This window comes from Aethalodelphis obliquidens, unplaced genomic scaffold (genome assembly GCF_003676395.1).
Source record: "Aethalodelphis obliquidens isolate GAN/ISIS:26980383/991018 unplaced genomic scaffold, ASM367639v1 scaffold99, whole genome shotgun sequence".
Taxonomy (NCBI): Eukaryota; Metazoa; Chordata; class Mammalia; order Artiodactyla; family Delphinidae; genus Aethalodelphis; species Aethalodelphis obliquidens.
In genome coordinates, this window is record NW_020838043.1 from 1,644,564 (window position 1) to 1,659,799 (window position 15,236).

General features: G+C 34.0%; 1 protein-coding gene across 4 annotated transcripts in view; it reads right to left on the reverse strand.

Moving 5' to 3' along the window:
* Positions 1-15,236, reverse strand: part of CNKSR2 (connector enhancer of kinase suppressor of Ras 2) — a 256,343-nt gene that overhangs the window by 94,826 nt on the left and 146,281 nt on the right. For all 4 annotated transcript variants that reach the window (XM_027096112.1, XM_027096113.1, XM_027096115.1 and 1 more), the window contains 2 exons: positions 13,898-14,031; positions 8,550-8,761 (listed from right to left, as the gene is read on the reverse strand). In XM_027096112.1, coding sequence (XP_026951913.1) covers positions 8,550-8,761; positions 13,898-14,031 — 346 coding nt within the window. The remainder of the gene's footprint in view (positions 1-8,549; positions 8,762-13,897; positions 14,032-15,236) is intronic.

A 15,236-nucleotide genomic window follows, 5' to 3' on the forward strand; every position in this document is an offset into this window, starting at 1 on the left:
TTTCACATATTTTTCTCTTTGGGATCATATTAGTCAGTGAAGTTAGAAAGAAAGGTAGAGATGAAAAACTTCACACACACCACAGTTAATTTCTTAGGATTTCACCGATAATTAGTTTTGGAGTCAGCCTCTGAATGTAGACTTTGAACTTCTATTTCAGTACTCTTTTCACTGCATTAAATTGCCTCAGTGATGAATTCAAGACCATTGCATTACACAAAAATCCAATTCATTTTTCTTCAAAAATAATTCACTGACATGTATGATTACTGCTTTTTAAAAAAGTATACTCCCAGCCAGTTTGCAACTCTTGCAAAAAGTTCTTAAAGGCTAGGTAAAGAACTAATGGAGGATCAGAACATAAACTGTAGATGTAACTGTATTTGTTGTCCATCCCTTAACAAAGATGGAAAATAAACTGGTTTGACATGATGTGTTATTTATAAAGTGATGCTAGGTTGTCATACTTTTAAATGGCTGTATGTTCTTTTAATTATTTCCTCTAATGTCTCCAGTCATTAAGATAATCAGTGTATAATTTTTAGTCATCTCTCTTTTAACAAGATTGGCTATAACACTTGACATTTTCTATCCCCAGGGTTCTATTTCCTTCATGATTCTAGCAAATTGTTTTGCAGTGATACCAGTAATTCTATGACGAGCCATGCACTGATCTTTCCAGTTAATATTTATTACTTTAGTTTGGACTTTCATCACAAATAAGATTTACTCTAGAAAATGGCTTTTCTGCACAATAAAAATGAAGATGACATTCAACAAGCTGTCTGCTGGGGCACACTTCAAGTTAAGAATAGAGGCTTTTCCAAATGCTTATCTGTTAGGTCAGCTGTTTGCAACTTAAAACAAAGAAATTTTAGCATTGGTATATTGGTCTTTAAGAGGAGCTGCAACTCTATTTCAGCCTTTCCAAAATATATTCCATCAAACATTAGTTCCATTGGGAGGTTAATAAATATTTTGTGACCAAAACCAAAAAAGATGCAATGTACAAATACATATGGGAAACAATAAGCTAACCCCAATTCAACAAGATTTTCAAAGCCTTTAGTATGCTAATGTGCATTTATTAATCTCCAAGAGGGGGATAAAATATGCAGAGCTTCCCAATCTTATTTAACCACGTAATCTCTTTCATTTACAAAGATTCTCTTTCAGAACTAGTGATCTGAAGAACATACATAGGAAAATGCTGGATTACTTAAGCCACATTGTGATCTGAAAGCAGACACTAACCACTCTATTTAAATTTCACCTTGCTGCCATTTATTATATCTTTTTCCCATTGAGGGAAAGTGCATTCCGATTTCAACTAGGCACAATGAGTTCCCTCCTGTTCCAGGGGATGTCATGATTAGGTTTTCTACTATAGAGCAGGGTAAGTCATCTCAGATACTCACAACCTTATAGAGAATATGCTAAGTTTGAGTAAATGCAGGTCTATCCTTCCAGAGCAGTAAGTTCCCAGATTCTTTGAATAAAAAAAAGGCAATTGGTCCTATGTCATACAAGGGCTCTTTGATTTTCTAGTCATATACATCTGCTTCTGTATTCAATTTGTCTGCAACTGATTCTTCTTAATTTAGCTAGGGTTTCTCAACAGCAGCACTCTTGATGTTTTGGACTGGATCACTCTTTATTGTTGGGGGCTGTCCTATTCATTGTAGGATGTTTAGTAGCATCTTGGGCCTCTATTCACTAGATACCAGTAGCACCTCCACTCCCATTTATGACAACTACCAATGTCCCCAGAAATTGCCAAATGCCCCTAGGGGGCAATACTGACCCCAGTTGAGAATCTCTGAGTTGGACTGTTTCTATTCTTGGCTTTCCCATTTTGTCTTTAAGGGAAGCACTAATATCTTTGTGTTAATTCATTTGAAGAGTTTTTCTTTTCCTCTAATAGTTGCATCAGCTTTGCTGATTTGGTTTGCTAATCCTTCTTTTTTATCCACATATTAATATTCTGGAACTTTATTAAAAGTTTTTTTTTTTTTTCTTAAGCTTACTGTTTTATCTATTACCTAGTACCTTCAATTCTTTCAGGGCAATCTGATCTTGCCAGGTTTCATTTCTTTGAAAGTCTCCAACTATTTAACTTATTTCATATATTATTTTCACTATCCTTTTTTAAAAGCAACTAATCTTAAACTTTAAAAAAGTGTGGGGTTTGAACTGTTTTCAAAATTTTGATGCTGAGAGGTTATAACTAGGCCCTTCTGCCTAGCATATGAGGCAGTGATTTCAATAACAGAACTTAAAAGAAGACTTGGATCACGAAGGTTTCTAGTGTTATGAGCTATTTGATGCTCTTCCTTCTACTTTTCAAAACCAAACCAAAAGAAACAAGCAAATTCTATATTTCTTTTAATTGGTATGATTTAAATGGCTGGTTATTTATTGGGTAGGTAGAGGGACCAAACCGAGGGAATACTTCCATTCCTTTTGTTCTTTATTAAGTCCCTCCACAGGAAAGGAGGAAGTGTTAATTTGATCCATCAGCACTTCAGAATCTTTGAGACACTTATTTATGAGCAGCAGTAATTTATTATGCCATTTAGGCACCATTTCTTGTAAGCATGGTTTCTTTTTTTTTTTTAAGTCTTTATTGAATTTGTTACAATATTGCTTCTGTTTTATGTTTTTTGGCCGTGAGGCATGTGGGATCTTAGCTCCCCGATCCAGGGATCGAATCCATACCCACTGCATTGGAAGGCGAAGTCTTAACCACTGGACCACCAGGGAAGTCCCTAGGCACCATTTCCCTAGGTACTTTCTATGAGGCAAGACCAGTGCTAAGTACTTGAGATATAGTATCTCATTTAATGCTCATAAAAACACTAAAAGTAGTATTGCTATCCCATTTTACAGATAAGGAAACAAAAACACAGTGAGGCTAAGGCTCAATTACAAGGTCAATCAGTTATTAAAGGCCAAGCCTTGGCACCAAATTCAGGTCTATCTGACCTCAAAACTCATGCTCTATTTCTATCAGTAAAATTATACAAATTAAAGAAGAGTGCCTTCCCTAGGTGATTACTCTAATTTTTACATTAGGAACAGACTATTTTCTATTTCTATGCCAAAATATTGCTGAACTACTTTTCCATCAGTTACATGGTCCCTTATCACCATCACCTTGATATTCAAAATTATTTTGTGAAGCTAACTAACATGCAGTCTTTATGAAGTGTATTAAATAAGTCCAAAGGAATAAGAATTCCTGTGAGTATAGTACATATCTCATATTTCTGAATTTTTGATTCACTAATTTCTATTTCTATGTTTAGTTCTGCTTTGGAAGTAGTGCGTTTTACTTGAGCACAGAAATTTCTTGTGGTTAGAATCCCATTTTCTTTTCTCTCTAGCATAGCTGATGAATGACAGCTGAACTTTTATTTGATAAGGAAGATAATTTATATGCAAAAATCACAGTAAAGGGAACAAGCTTCTATTTGGAAATAAAGAAATGCAAATGTATTACGTTTACCTTTAAGAAATGTTTGAAATAATGTTATTAATTCTAATTTAACTGCCCAAAAGATAGAATGAAGTTGTAAGACAGAGAAAGGTGATTTTGAAGTATGAGAGACCCTGGAACCTTCAGACCATATCCCTACCTCACACTGATAAAACTCAGTTCACAGTATCACTGCCCATAAGTCCTTCACCACGCTACTGTTAAATCACTTCAAGCCATTTGCTATTCAAGTGGATAAAAGGGACATGGTATTTGGTTTTCTCTTGTCCCAACTACTCTGGTGGAAAATGTTCAGGTATAATATTACAGAAATTAATTTTCCTCAATGCACAGTGTGTACAAATAACATTTCTGAGGAGCACTTGTAAAATACCAACCTTGCATTCGTTCACGTGCTTTTTGTGAGGTCCTGGATTTTCAATAAATCAGAAAAGGTCTGAATTCCTTCAAACCAATATTATTCTATAATATTACTGTAAAAAATGTTTTTATCCTATTCTTATAAAATATGACCACTCACAACCACAAAGGGACTCAGCCAACTGTGTCTACCTTTTAGCAGGTTTCTATGCACAGAAATGTGCTATGATGGAACAGCAAGGGCAAGGAATCTGTGAACAGTGAAAAGGGAAAGCTGATGGGAAATATTACCATTCTGAAAAGTTGTCAAGCAACTGATCTCATCAAATTTGAATCTTTGCCTTTGAAGCATGAGCAGATGAGACCAAATAGTGATTTAATGCTATCTTTTTTCACCCTTTTACTTTCACATTAAAGTTTCTTTTTTTTTCTGAACTTTCTGTTTATTCACTCCATCTTATTCTTGAAAGACTTTTAAATGGCTCATATTATTATTATTTACCTGTTGAGATATTTCAGTTCTTTGTTTTTTTTCCCTAGCTTTATTGAGGTATAATTGACAAATAAAAACTGCATATATTAACATGATGATTTGATATTATATGTAAACATTGTGAAATGATTACCACAATCAAGCTATTTAACACATCTATCATCTCAAATAGTTACCCTTTTTTTGTGGTAAAAACACTCAAGATCTATTTTCTCAGCAGCATTAAAGTCTCTATGTAATAATGACAACAGTGAAAAGAAATATCTAGCACATACTGGGCACTTTCTAGGCAATTTACAGTGTGTTGTCCTTAAATTCTAACAGAAAGTCTATGAGGAAGATATTATCATCTTCATTTAACAAATGAGAAAACTGAGGCCTTGAGTAACATTCCTAAGGTCACACTGGACTAATTAGATGGCAGTCAGGATTACCAAGTATGGCTGATGATAAAGTCAATGCCAGCGATCACTAATCTAGGTTGCCTCACCTACTATATCTGTATTTCCAGAAATCATTCTTGTTTATTGTTTTAGGAAAGTAAAACCTATTATATGCTCTCTCATTTAAAAAGGGCATACACATTGTTGCTAACTGTACCCCTCAATTTAGCAATCTTTTCCTAAAGTGTGTTAAGGCCATGTCTATATAAATGCATGTTTATTATAGTGTCAGGAAATACAAAACATATAGAAAAACATATTCGAACAGATCTAGTTCTGCTTGCCTGAAATCAAATGCTTGAATTTGGAAGGGGTAATGAAATTTTTGGAAATTATTTTCCTACACTTTTGCAAATTATTTTCATAATAGTTAGCTATCCAGTACCACTGGTAGAGTCAACAAATATCCATGGGTATTTAATCCCAGCTCTACCACTTACTAGTTGGGTAAGTTATTTAACCCATCTGTAAAGTGAGGATTCTATTAGTATCTACCTCACAGGGTTGTTGTGAGGATTAAATGGGTTAATGACTTTTAAATGCTTAGAAGAGTGCCTGGCATACATAAATCTCAACAGGTATTATTTACTTATTTTCTAGACGGGCCATCCACTGTCTATCCATACTGTATCTTACAGCTTAGGGCAAATAACTAATTTTTTAATTCACTCTTAGCCACAAAGAGTGGGTTCATGATATAAAATGAGAACTTTGGTTAATCAATACATTTTAAAGCTCTCAATTAGGATATTTTCAAATAGTTTTCTTTCCATCTGTTTCTATGTCACAGTGTCTAATAGCAGAGCTTCCCTAAATATTTTTGTCTTATATATCTATCATATGAATGAAACCAAAAGCACACACTAAAAACTGTATCATGGGGCTTCCCTGGTGGCGCAGTGGTTGAGAGTCCCCCTGCCGATGCAGGGGACACGGGCTCGTGCCCCGGTCCGGGAAGATCCCACATGCCGCGGAGCGGCTGGGCCCGTGAGCCATGGCCGCTGAGCCTGCGTGTCCGGAGCCTGTGCTCCGCAATGGGAGAGGCCATAACAGTGAGAGGCCCGCGTATCGCAAAAAAACAAACAAACAAAAAAACTGTATCATGTTTCTCCTTTGCTTCTCAAAATCCTATTTAGACTCTTATAACTCTAAACCTCTTTGAGTAAACAGGTAAGCTGGGAAGTTAATAGGTAGTAATGGTGACTAAGTCCACATACTTGAAGATAAGGGTATTTGTAACTAAGAGCTAAGTTGAACACTGTAAGGCTAAAGGACTTATACAATGCCTTTTAAGGTATTACACAAGTGCTAACAGGTTAAATTACTGTCATTTTCAGAAAATATAAAATGTGGACTTTTTTTGTAACTTCGGGGTTTTTTTTGTTTTCAATATACTTCAGCAGGATCAAGTATTTCATTATCATTGTTTTTAAATCCAAGAGAATATTGTCACACTTGAGGGTCCATGTAATGGGACCATTTTATAGGTTAAATAAAGAAGTTGTCATCAATTATTGCTTATTAAGGTTTGAAGTTACTTGGGACCTTTAGGGTCTGGGCTGGGAGATTTATATAAACCCTCAGATCTCAGACCTAGGTTTGAGAAGGTGTCAGGTATTTAGTGGGGATAACCAGCATTTAGAAACCCTGGATAATGACTATTCATCATTTAAAACTCAAGCATAAATGTCACTTTTATTTATGTGACTTCCCAGGAAGACTCTGGGGCTTCAGCTCCCAGGCTACTGCAGCACTCTGTTCACACCTTCTTACTTACCTAAAGTGGCTGCACTGCATCTCTTTGTTTTTTCCCTCTGCATTGTGACTGCCTTCCAGGGAAGATTTATGTTTTATTCATCTTTGCATCCCAAGTGCCTGGCTGACCTGATGCACACAACTAATATTAGCTGAATGAGTTAACAAATGAATTAATCTTTGGGAATACTATGGCCACAAATTCACGTATGTGAAAGGTAAGTTTTATTATTTAAGAGCTGATTTTAAAAAGGTAAATATACATTCAACTGCTAGCTACCTGGAACAACTTTCAAGTTGTGCCAGGGAATCTACTGAAGTATCTATAAGTATCTCTAGTGAAAGTTCAGACTATATGACCAAAAGTAAAAGAACTTTTGCTTTTACTTCGTTATCCCTCTTTTAAGCATATATACATTTCTTTTCTCCTAAGTGGTTTATAAAAGTATATCAAGAATCTAAAGGATATCTACTTTTTCTAAAATTTAAATGGTATTCTATTTTATTGGAAGAGATATGATCTGTGGAACATGATAGCACTAGGTGTTTTAAACCATAGTTTGAAGGAACTAAGAATTCAGAGCCATTTAAGTAAGAACTTAGTAAACTATTTTTTTATAAAGCTGTCAATAATCAACTTCATCTGGTGACTATAAGTTCCCCTTAAATTAAACATTCTTATCTACTTCAACACAAGTAGAAAATAGCCAGAAAATTCTGGGACATAACAAAAGAAGAGTTGCTATACATTAATGCCTATCCAATAATAGGTAGTCAATAAATACTTGTGCAACAAATTAACAAAAATAAAAATCTCATGTGATGGGGGGCAGGGGCAGGGATAAAAAGATGGCAGGCCTCTATACTGCAGAGGTTTACAATATAATAGTGGAGAAAAGCAAAGGTACAAATACCTTCAATTTATGACAGTTCAAAATAAGTGCCACCAGAGTAGTATAATTGAGGAGGAGCACATGATAAAACAGCACATGTACAGAGAATAACACAAAGCAAGATAGGTATGGTTCCTATTATTTAGGATCGTTTTGGCCAAAACTTTTCATACATAATTATTACCAAAGAGCTGTAAGGAAACAGGGCGTGGGTAATAACGTAGGTAATCTTTCGGAACCACAGGAGGGAGGCATATGGCCATAGTGAAAAAGTAAGGGAGGCAGGTGGAAAGAGAAAGTTAGAAACAACTTTCCTTCTGCTCAGCTCCCACTGATCAAGTCTGGACTAATCAGCAAGGATACTGCCCTTCCCCCAAAACTGAAAAGGATGGAGCATAGAATTCCAGTTCAATACACTCATTCTTGCAATAGGACCATAGGTGTTACTACTTTAACTTTAGGCAACTTTATCTGCAAATCTTACAGCTACACTATATCAATTTTTAAGTATTTGTGACTGGGTTACTTTCTGGGTCATGCATGGAAAAACAGGAGTCAGATAAAAAATCCTGGGACATGGTAACTCTAGGCCCATCTTTGCTTTAAATACATTATGTCCTTCCTATTTAAAATCCACTCAAAATTTACAGCTTCTTATAAAAAACAAAAATTGAGATGAGATTTTACCCAGAAAAGTCCATCTAAAGATTTTTTAATACCTGAGAAATAAGGAAATTTTATTTTAAATAAGTTATGTTAACAGTAAATATTCATTAAAAAAAACGGGAAAAAAACCCTTGAACTAGTCCAGTTTGGCAACACCTGATCTACAAAAATTACATGTGAGTCAAAAAGGTTTCCGTAAATCATTAATGAGTTAAAATGCTACCTACTATTCTTGCTTATTTTTGGAAAACCTGGAATAAATTTTAATGTCATGCCTCATATTGTTGAGATTCCACTTGGAAGCACACGACAGACACAGATCAATTATAAAGATTCAAAAGCTATCAAGTAATTTTCACAACCCAAAAGCCTAGGAAAAGAAATTGAGATTCCCATACCAGACATAAGCTCTTTCATCAATGTAAGAGAAGAACTCTTACCATAAGTTGGGGTGCTTTCTCGTCTTCCTTGACTACTTGATCTTCCCTTTTCATATTCATAACAATACAAGACAGTATCTTCCTCCACAATATTAAACCTCTTTCGATATTCCTGATCCAGAAATGAATTTGGTGATTCAGATCCCTTATGCACTGGCTTGCCCACCATGTGTCCTCTGAGGTCTTCACAAGGAAGGTTTCCTTTTTCATCCCTAAAGAGATGGTAAAGGAGAAGGATGTAGAAAAGTGTTACAGTGGTAAAATGACAGACACAGTCTAAAGTAGTAATAATGTCCTTCCTATATATCTTCTGATCTTTCCAAACTTTCTTTGAGGTTTATAGGGCAACTTTGAATTATTCCTGTTTTGCAGGAAAAAAAAAATGCCAAGGCTCAGAGAGGTTAAATGACTAGCCTAAAGGTTACACAGCTAGACATAGCCCATGGATCTTCTAACTCCTGCTCTAGTCCATGTTCAATACTATGGCACATGAAAGACATCATCTTAGCTCATAAATTCCTTTTAGTGCTTAAGAAAGTAGGTATAATGTTAACAGTGCTAACAATGTAGCTTTCTTCTGCCAGTTTATCTAACTGATTCATGGTAATATTTGCACTGCTTAAAAACAAAGATGTATTTAAGAACTGCCACTTCTGTGAACTAAGTTATCACTATATAAACTGGTGTTGTAAGAATTTCAAACAGCTTGTTATTAATTTAAAATAAACCTTAATGAAAAGAATTATTCTCTGTATTTAAACTGTATTATCTCATTTAATAGTAAAAAAAGATATGTTCATGGAACTCATTCTAAATGGATATATCAAAATTTAATTACACATCAGCAACATTTCTTGTGGAGAGAGGGTGGAGAAACCTTACCATATATAGAGTTTAAGAATGGGATTTAAGATGATGGCAAGTTGATTTTTTTTTCTATAGGATTCTGAAGTGAAAAATCTCTAATTTAAATTTATGGGATCCCTAAAACTGTTACTCACACATAGTAAATATTAATCACACAGCCCAGGTGACTGGGACAATAATTTGGTAGAAATATTCCATTTAGGATTAGTTAAAATGAACCTTGCTTATTTTATGATAATTTCACTGACTAGCTATAAAATTTCTGTTAGAAAAGCTCATATTCTAGAACATGACTATGGATGTAAATGCAACGTTTCTTTCCTTGTTGATCACTAATTTTATTTCTTCCTAGTTCTTGTTTCCAGTTCTACCCTAAACAGTGCCATGAATACTATCAAACCAGATAAAATTTAATTTTAAGTGCCAAGACTGAAATCTTAAATCCACAGAATAAACTGAATTATAACAAGACAGATAAAAATAACAAATTTATAAGTGACCTATTAAGTCTTATGAGATGGTGATGAGCTTATAAAGCTAAGTCAATTCTAAAATATGAGTTTCAGTTCACCAAAAATATTATACTTTTATACTACAGTATACTATACTTCTCTCTCAGTATACAAATGTCGAGGTTGGGTTTGTCCAAATGAAGAGAACTATATTCCTATTATTTGAACTATGTAGAAAGTAGTAAATAATATTCTCAAGACTGACTGAATCAGAAAGCTGTCACTCTTTTATTTTTTTTTATTTTTTTACATCTTTATTGGAGTATAATTGCTTTACAATGGTGTGTTAGTTTCTGCTTTATAACAAAGTGAATCAATTATACATATACATATGTTCCCATATCTCGTCCCTCTTGTGTCTCCCTCCCTCCCACCCTCCCTATCTCACCCCTCTAGGTGGTCACAAAGCACTGAGTTGATCTCCCTGTGCTATGCGGCTGCTTCGCACTAGCTATCCTATTTTACGTTTGGTAGTGTATATATGTCCATGCCACTCTCCCTCTTTGCCACAGCTTACCCTTCCCCCTCCCCATATCCTCAAGTCCATTCTCTAGTAGGTCTGTGTCTTTATTCCCGTCTTACCCCTAGGTTCTTCATGACATTTTTTCCCCTTAAATTCCATATATATGTGTTAGCATACGGTATTTGTCTTTCTCTTTCTGACTTACTTCACTCTGTATGACAGACTCTAGGTCTATCTACCTCACTACAAATAGCTCAATTTTGTTTCTTTTTATGGCTGCGTAATATTCCATTGTATAAATAAAAGTATTGCTTATTACCAAATTGTAACTATGAAAGCTAGTTCTTAGGCAACACAAAGAAAATAAATATAAAATCCAGGCACAATTTTATTTTTGGCTAGCTAAAAACTTTTCCTTAACAAATTGCCTGGTGCTTTTTGTTAGCTAGTCCTCTAGCAAAAAGAAACTGACACTGCAATTAGCTTGGAAACAGCCCTAATGAACTTGGGGCACTGGGGAAGGTTATGCCTATCCATAAATGGGCAGACGTTTCTGCCAGGCCTGTGACATGAATGTTAATGCAGCTGAGATCAGAGGGTGATTCAGCCCTAGTTAATTCACCATGCTCTACTTATAAGGACACACCCTGTGGTAGAAAATGGGAAGGGCTGGTATTCCTTATCTATAATGGTATGAGAGGCCTTCTACCAACAAAGAAGATTTATTAGACATGTCTATATGGGATGCATTCAATAAAGTTGAATTAAGAAAAGTACAGATCAAAACCAAACTTTGCAGTAGAATGAATTGATACGTGTATTGCGTATATAAGTGGGTGTGGCTATGTGTATATGTACTCACATTATGAGACCCTGAATAACTCAACATATTAATTTGTACTGCTATAAAAATTTTCTTAATGTTATACATCTATACATATATATAATAAATCTACACTTTTGCTCTAAAAAGGATTTAAGGGAACAGATGGAAAGTTAGAGCACTGCTTCACTGGACTATCTTTATATTTAATGGCTCACAATAAAATTAATACGAGAAATTAGTATTTAAACTTCACAGTTGTGCAAGACCTATAAATTCTTGGTTTTCATGACAGAAAAAGAAATTTGGTTAAGTATAAAAGTTCACTGTATACTATGATAACGAAATTGTATACAGTCATATAATAAAAAACTGACCAAATTTCACTCACTTCACATACATGAGTGTTTTCTCTTTTAAAGAAAAAGTCACTTTTGCAATCACATTCTTTTTCTGGAATAAATGTGTTCAAAGAATTATAATCACATGAAAAAAAGTCTACCTAATTTGACAACCAGTCCTACCATTTTTAAGGTTTTTTGGTTTTAAGATGAGAAAGCTTTTATTATTTACAATTCAAATTATCACCCAAATGCCTATCCTACATAAACAAAAGTTTTTAATGTAGGAAAAAATAAACGTTCAGATGAGTTAAATTAGGTGAGCCTCATTCATCCTCAAAATGAGAAAAAAAAAGCCACAGCTGTACCTATAAAAGAATGACAAATGCAAAAAGTTTTATGACTATAACTTCAAATCAAACCAGAAAATGCAGATAATTTATATGAGGCTGTGGTACAAAGGGAGTTTCATGCACATATTTTCTAACTGGGCTATATCAAACGATTGTGTGACGAGGTAACTAATAATCTGACTCAAAAACATTTAGAACATTCTGTTAAATTACACACTAGACTAAGAATCAATTAAGGCGACAGATAATACCCTACTTATGAATTTTACTGAAAAGTATGGAACGTTCAAGCAATACTACCAAAACAAGTACCACTATGTTGATACTTCAATCTCTTGCATTCTCCTGTTTTTGTAAACAGCATGTTTAAAGCTTTTTATTGACTTCAATATATTGCCTTCATCATATCTGCACCACACTTAGAGGACAGAACTGGATTCTTTAACTCCTTTGTCTTCTGAAGTACATTTTAAATACATTCTGTCTAGGAAATACTCTCTTTATTACAAGTTCCTCCCTATCCAAGAGACAAGGAAAGAACATCAAAGAACCGCAGAGACTTGCTAAAAATAATTTTCTAATGTTTATCTGTACATGTAGCCCTCTGAAGAATAAGGTCTTTTAAATAATCATTTGCACTGAAATAAAAATCTTTCCCATTAAAATGAAAACAAACCAAAAGATTCATTTCCTATTTGAAACACACATGGTTTTATTGCTCCTCTTACAAGAGTATTCAAAAAGTCTGATACTATCTTAATAGATTAAAATTCAACTTGAATTTGACTAGGATATCAGATGAATTTGTACATCTGATTGTAAATTTAACATGACTGTAAATTATATATTAGAACGAGTTTGGAAACGCCAGCTTAGTAAATTGTATCTTCTCACAAACCATGTTCTCACAACCACATTTAATTCTCAAAAAAAGACCTAAAATGTTAATAAAATTGACTGTAGTTTTATTAGTAGATGACAACACAGTATTTGCAGACATGCCAATGTTGTCATGTAGCATTTAGATGGTAAAATGTCAGTACCATCATATCCAACAGAATGAAACATTAGGTATACTAAAGTGAAGAATAGTGAAAATTAATTAAAACACGGAATTTCAGTACTTTTATTTATTAAAGAATTTTAATATTAAGTATAGCTTGGAAACAAGAGACCTTAAATTATTGTTTTTGACTGACTGCACAACTAATTTAAAAACTGAATCAAAATACTTTGTGATTGGTATTAATTATCCCCATTTAGTGCTGGCCCTTTTCCATAATTTTTGTATTCCACAAGGCTGGAAATCATAATGCTTTTGGACAAAATGCATGATGGCACAAAGTTATAGTCTTCCACCTGCCAAGAATTTCAAATAGGAATTTGGAACATGAAATGGAGATACAGCCTCCAGAAATCTGAAAATAGACTTTAAAGGCAACTCATTCTCTTGCAAACTCTCTCTACTTTCTGAAAGAAACATTAATGAACTAACCAAGTGGAAACTGTAGAGACAGAGGTATTGGGGGAAGAAACACTCTCCCTCATCATCATCCAAGAAAAAAAAATCTTCCTCATTACATACATTTAAGAAAGCATAGAAGTTATCTCTAACTTTCTCTTTTAGAAATAAAGTATGAAATGCTTCAAAGTAACTTGAGATTTCCTGTGGCTTCTTACCAAAGAGCCTCACTTATTTTTTACTTACTAAAATAATCCTAGCTGCTATTTTATATTAGTTTCCTATTATGTGAGATAATGCTTATAAGATATTTAATGTAGAGTGTTTAATACAAATTAGTTATTGTTATTGTTATTATTAACTAGAGTACAGTCTCTATAAGGCAATGATTTTCCAGAATGTGCTCAGAATTCTTAACTGAGAAAATATTCAAGGTGTTTCGTGAGAATTTACTTCACAGTTTACGTGCACTTAGGTTAGTCTTTAGCTAGAAGCTACGTAGAACAACATGATGGTTAGTTTTATACCTGGGAATATACGGTTCTGCAGGAGGAGGGGGAATGTAGAGATCCTGGAGGGCGGAACTGTCTCTTTTGGTGGGTGTACTGATGGTGCTGGAAGGCGTGGCAACGCTGCTTGTGGGACTTCTAGGTATAAGAGGCTGGTTAAAATGAAAAAGAAAATACATACGCACACAAACAACACACAAAACAACAACAACAATGACACATAGTTATCATTTTTAAATGATCTATTTCTACAAAGTTTTTGAACTTGGCTGAAATCAAGAAGCATGCTATTTAGCACATGGATATTCCTTTGAGTCTCCAAAAACAAAAAAATTTATCGCTTTAGAGCTTTTCACTTAGTTCCTAACTCACCTTATTGTACGGCATAACCGCGTAAAAGCTATTTATAAGGTAAATCTATCATGCAGTGTTTCATAATGGGGAGATTTATCTCACAGTCAGAAACATATTTAAATTTGCTTTGTTAGAATCCCACTTTTGAAAGAAAGATAATAGAGAGTAACTTCCCAAAAAATTAGTTCACTCACATCCTGACTGGTGTACAAGAAAGATAATTCATATCGTTTCCCAAAAAAGATACATTACACTCCTAAGTCAGTAGAATGTGACAGATTCTCAAAAAAGTTTACAAAAATGGAGTATGAAAGGCCAATACGAGAGAATATTTTCTAGGAAAATGTACTTTTTTCATAAATATAAACAATACTGTCTTCTCCAAGTCATTTTATGGTACATCTTCAAAAGTATGGTGATTAGTGTGACACAATCATTTCATTTTTCATAGGCACACACATTTACCATTGTTTGAAATAATTTTTAGTTGCATACCTATAGATCTCATTTTCATGCCTGTATTTACGTATTAAATAAGTTTTTTAAAAAATTAAGATTCTCTATATACTGAATTAAGCAATACATCAGGATGCATTAACTTACGAGCACTCCCAATTCTAAACGTCACAGCATTTGGAAATGATATTGTGGTTTGAGAAATTATTCTAAAGTGAAACTAAAATTCACAAATTTTCATGTTTATCTTACAGATCTTACTGCTTAGCTACATATACAATAACATATTAAAAAATAAGAACTTTAATGCAATCGCAAACAAAAATAATCACAAAATTAACTGTATCTTCACATGATAAGATGTTGCCATTTCAGCCAGTATGAAAACACTTTTTAGCATATCTATAATAGACCCATAGTTCTATTACTTTAACACGTATTGCTGGACACTCAAAAAATGGCATAGTACAACTATTTTATATTGTGACAATACTTTTGTACAGATAAACAAAATTTGTTCAAAAATCCAAGCATAAATACAATGTAC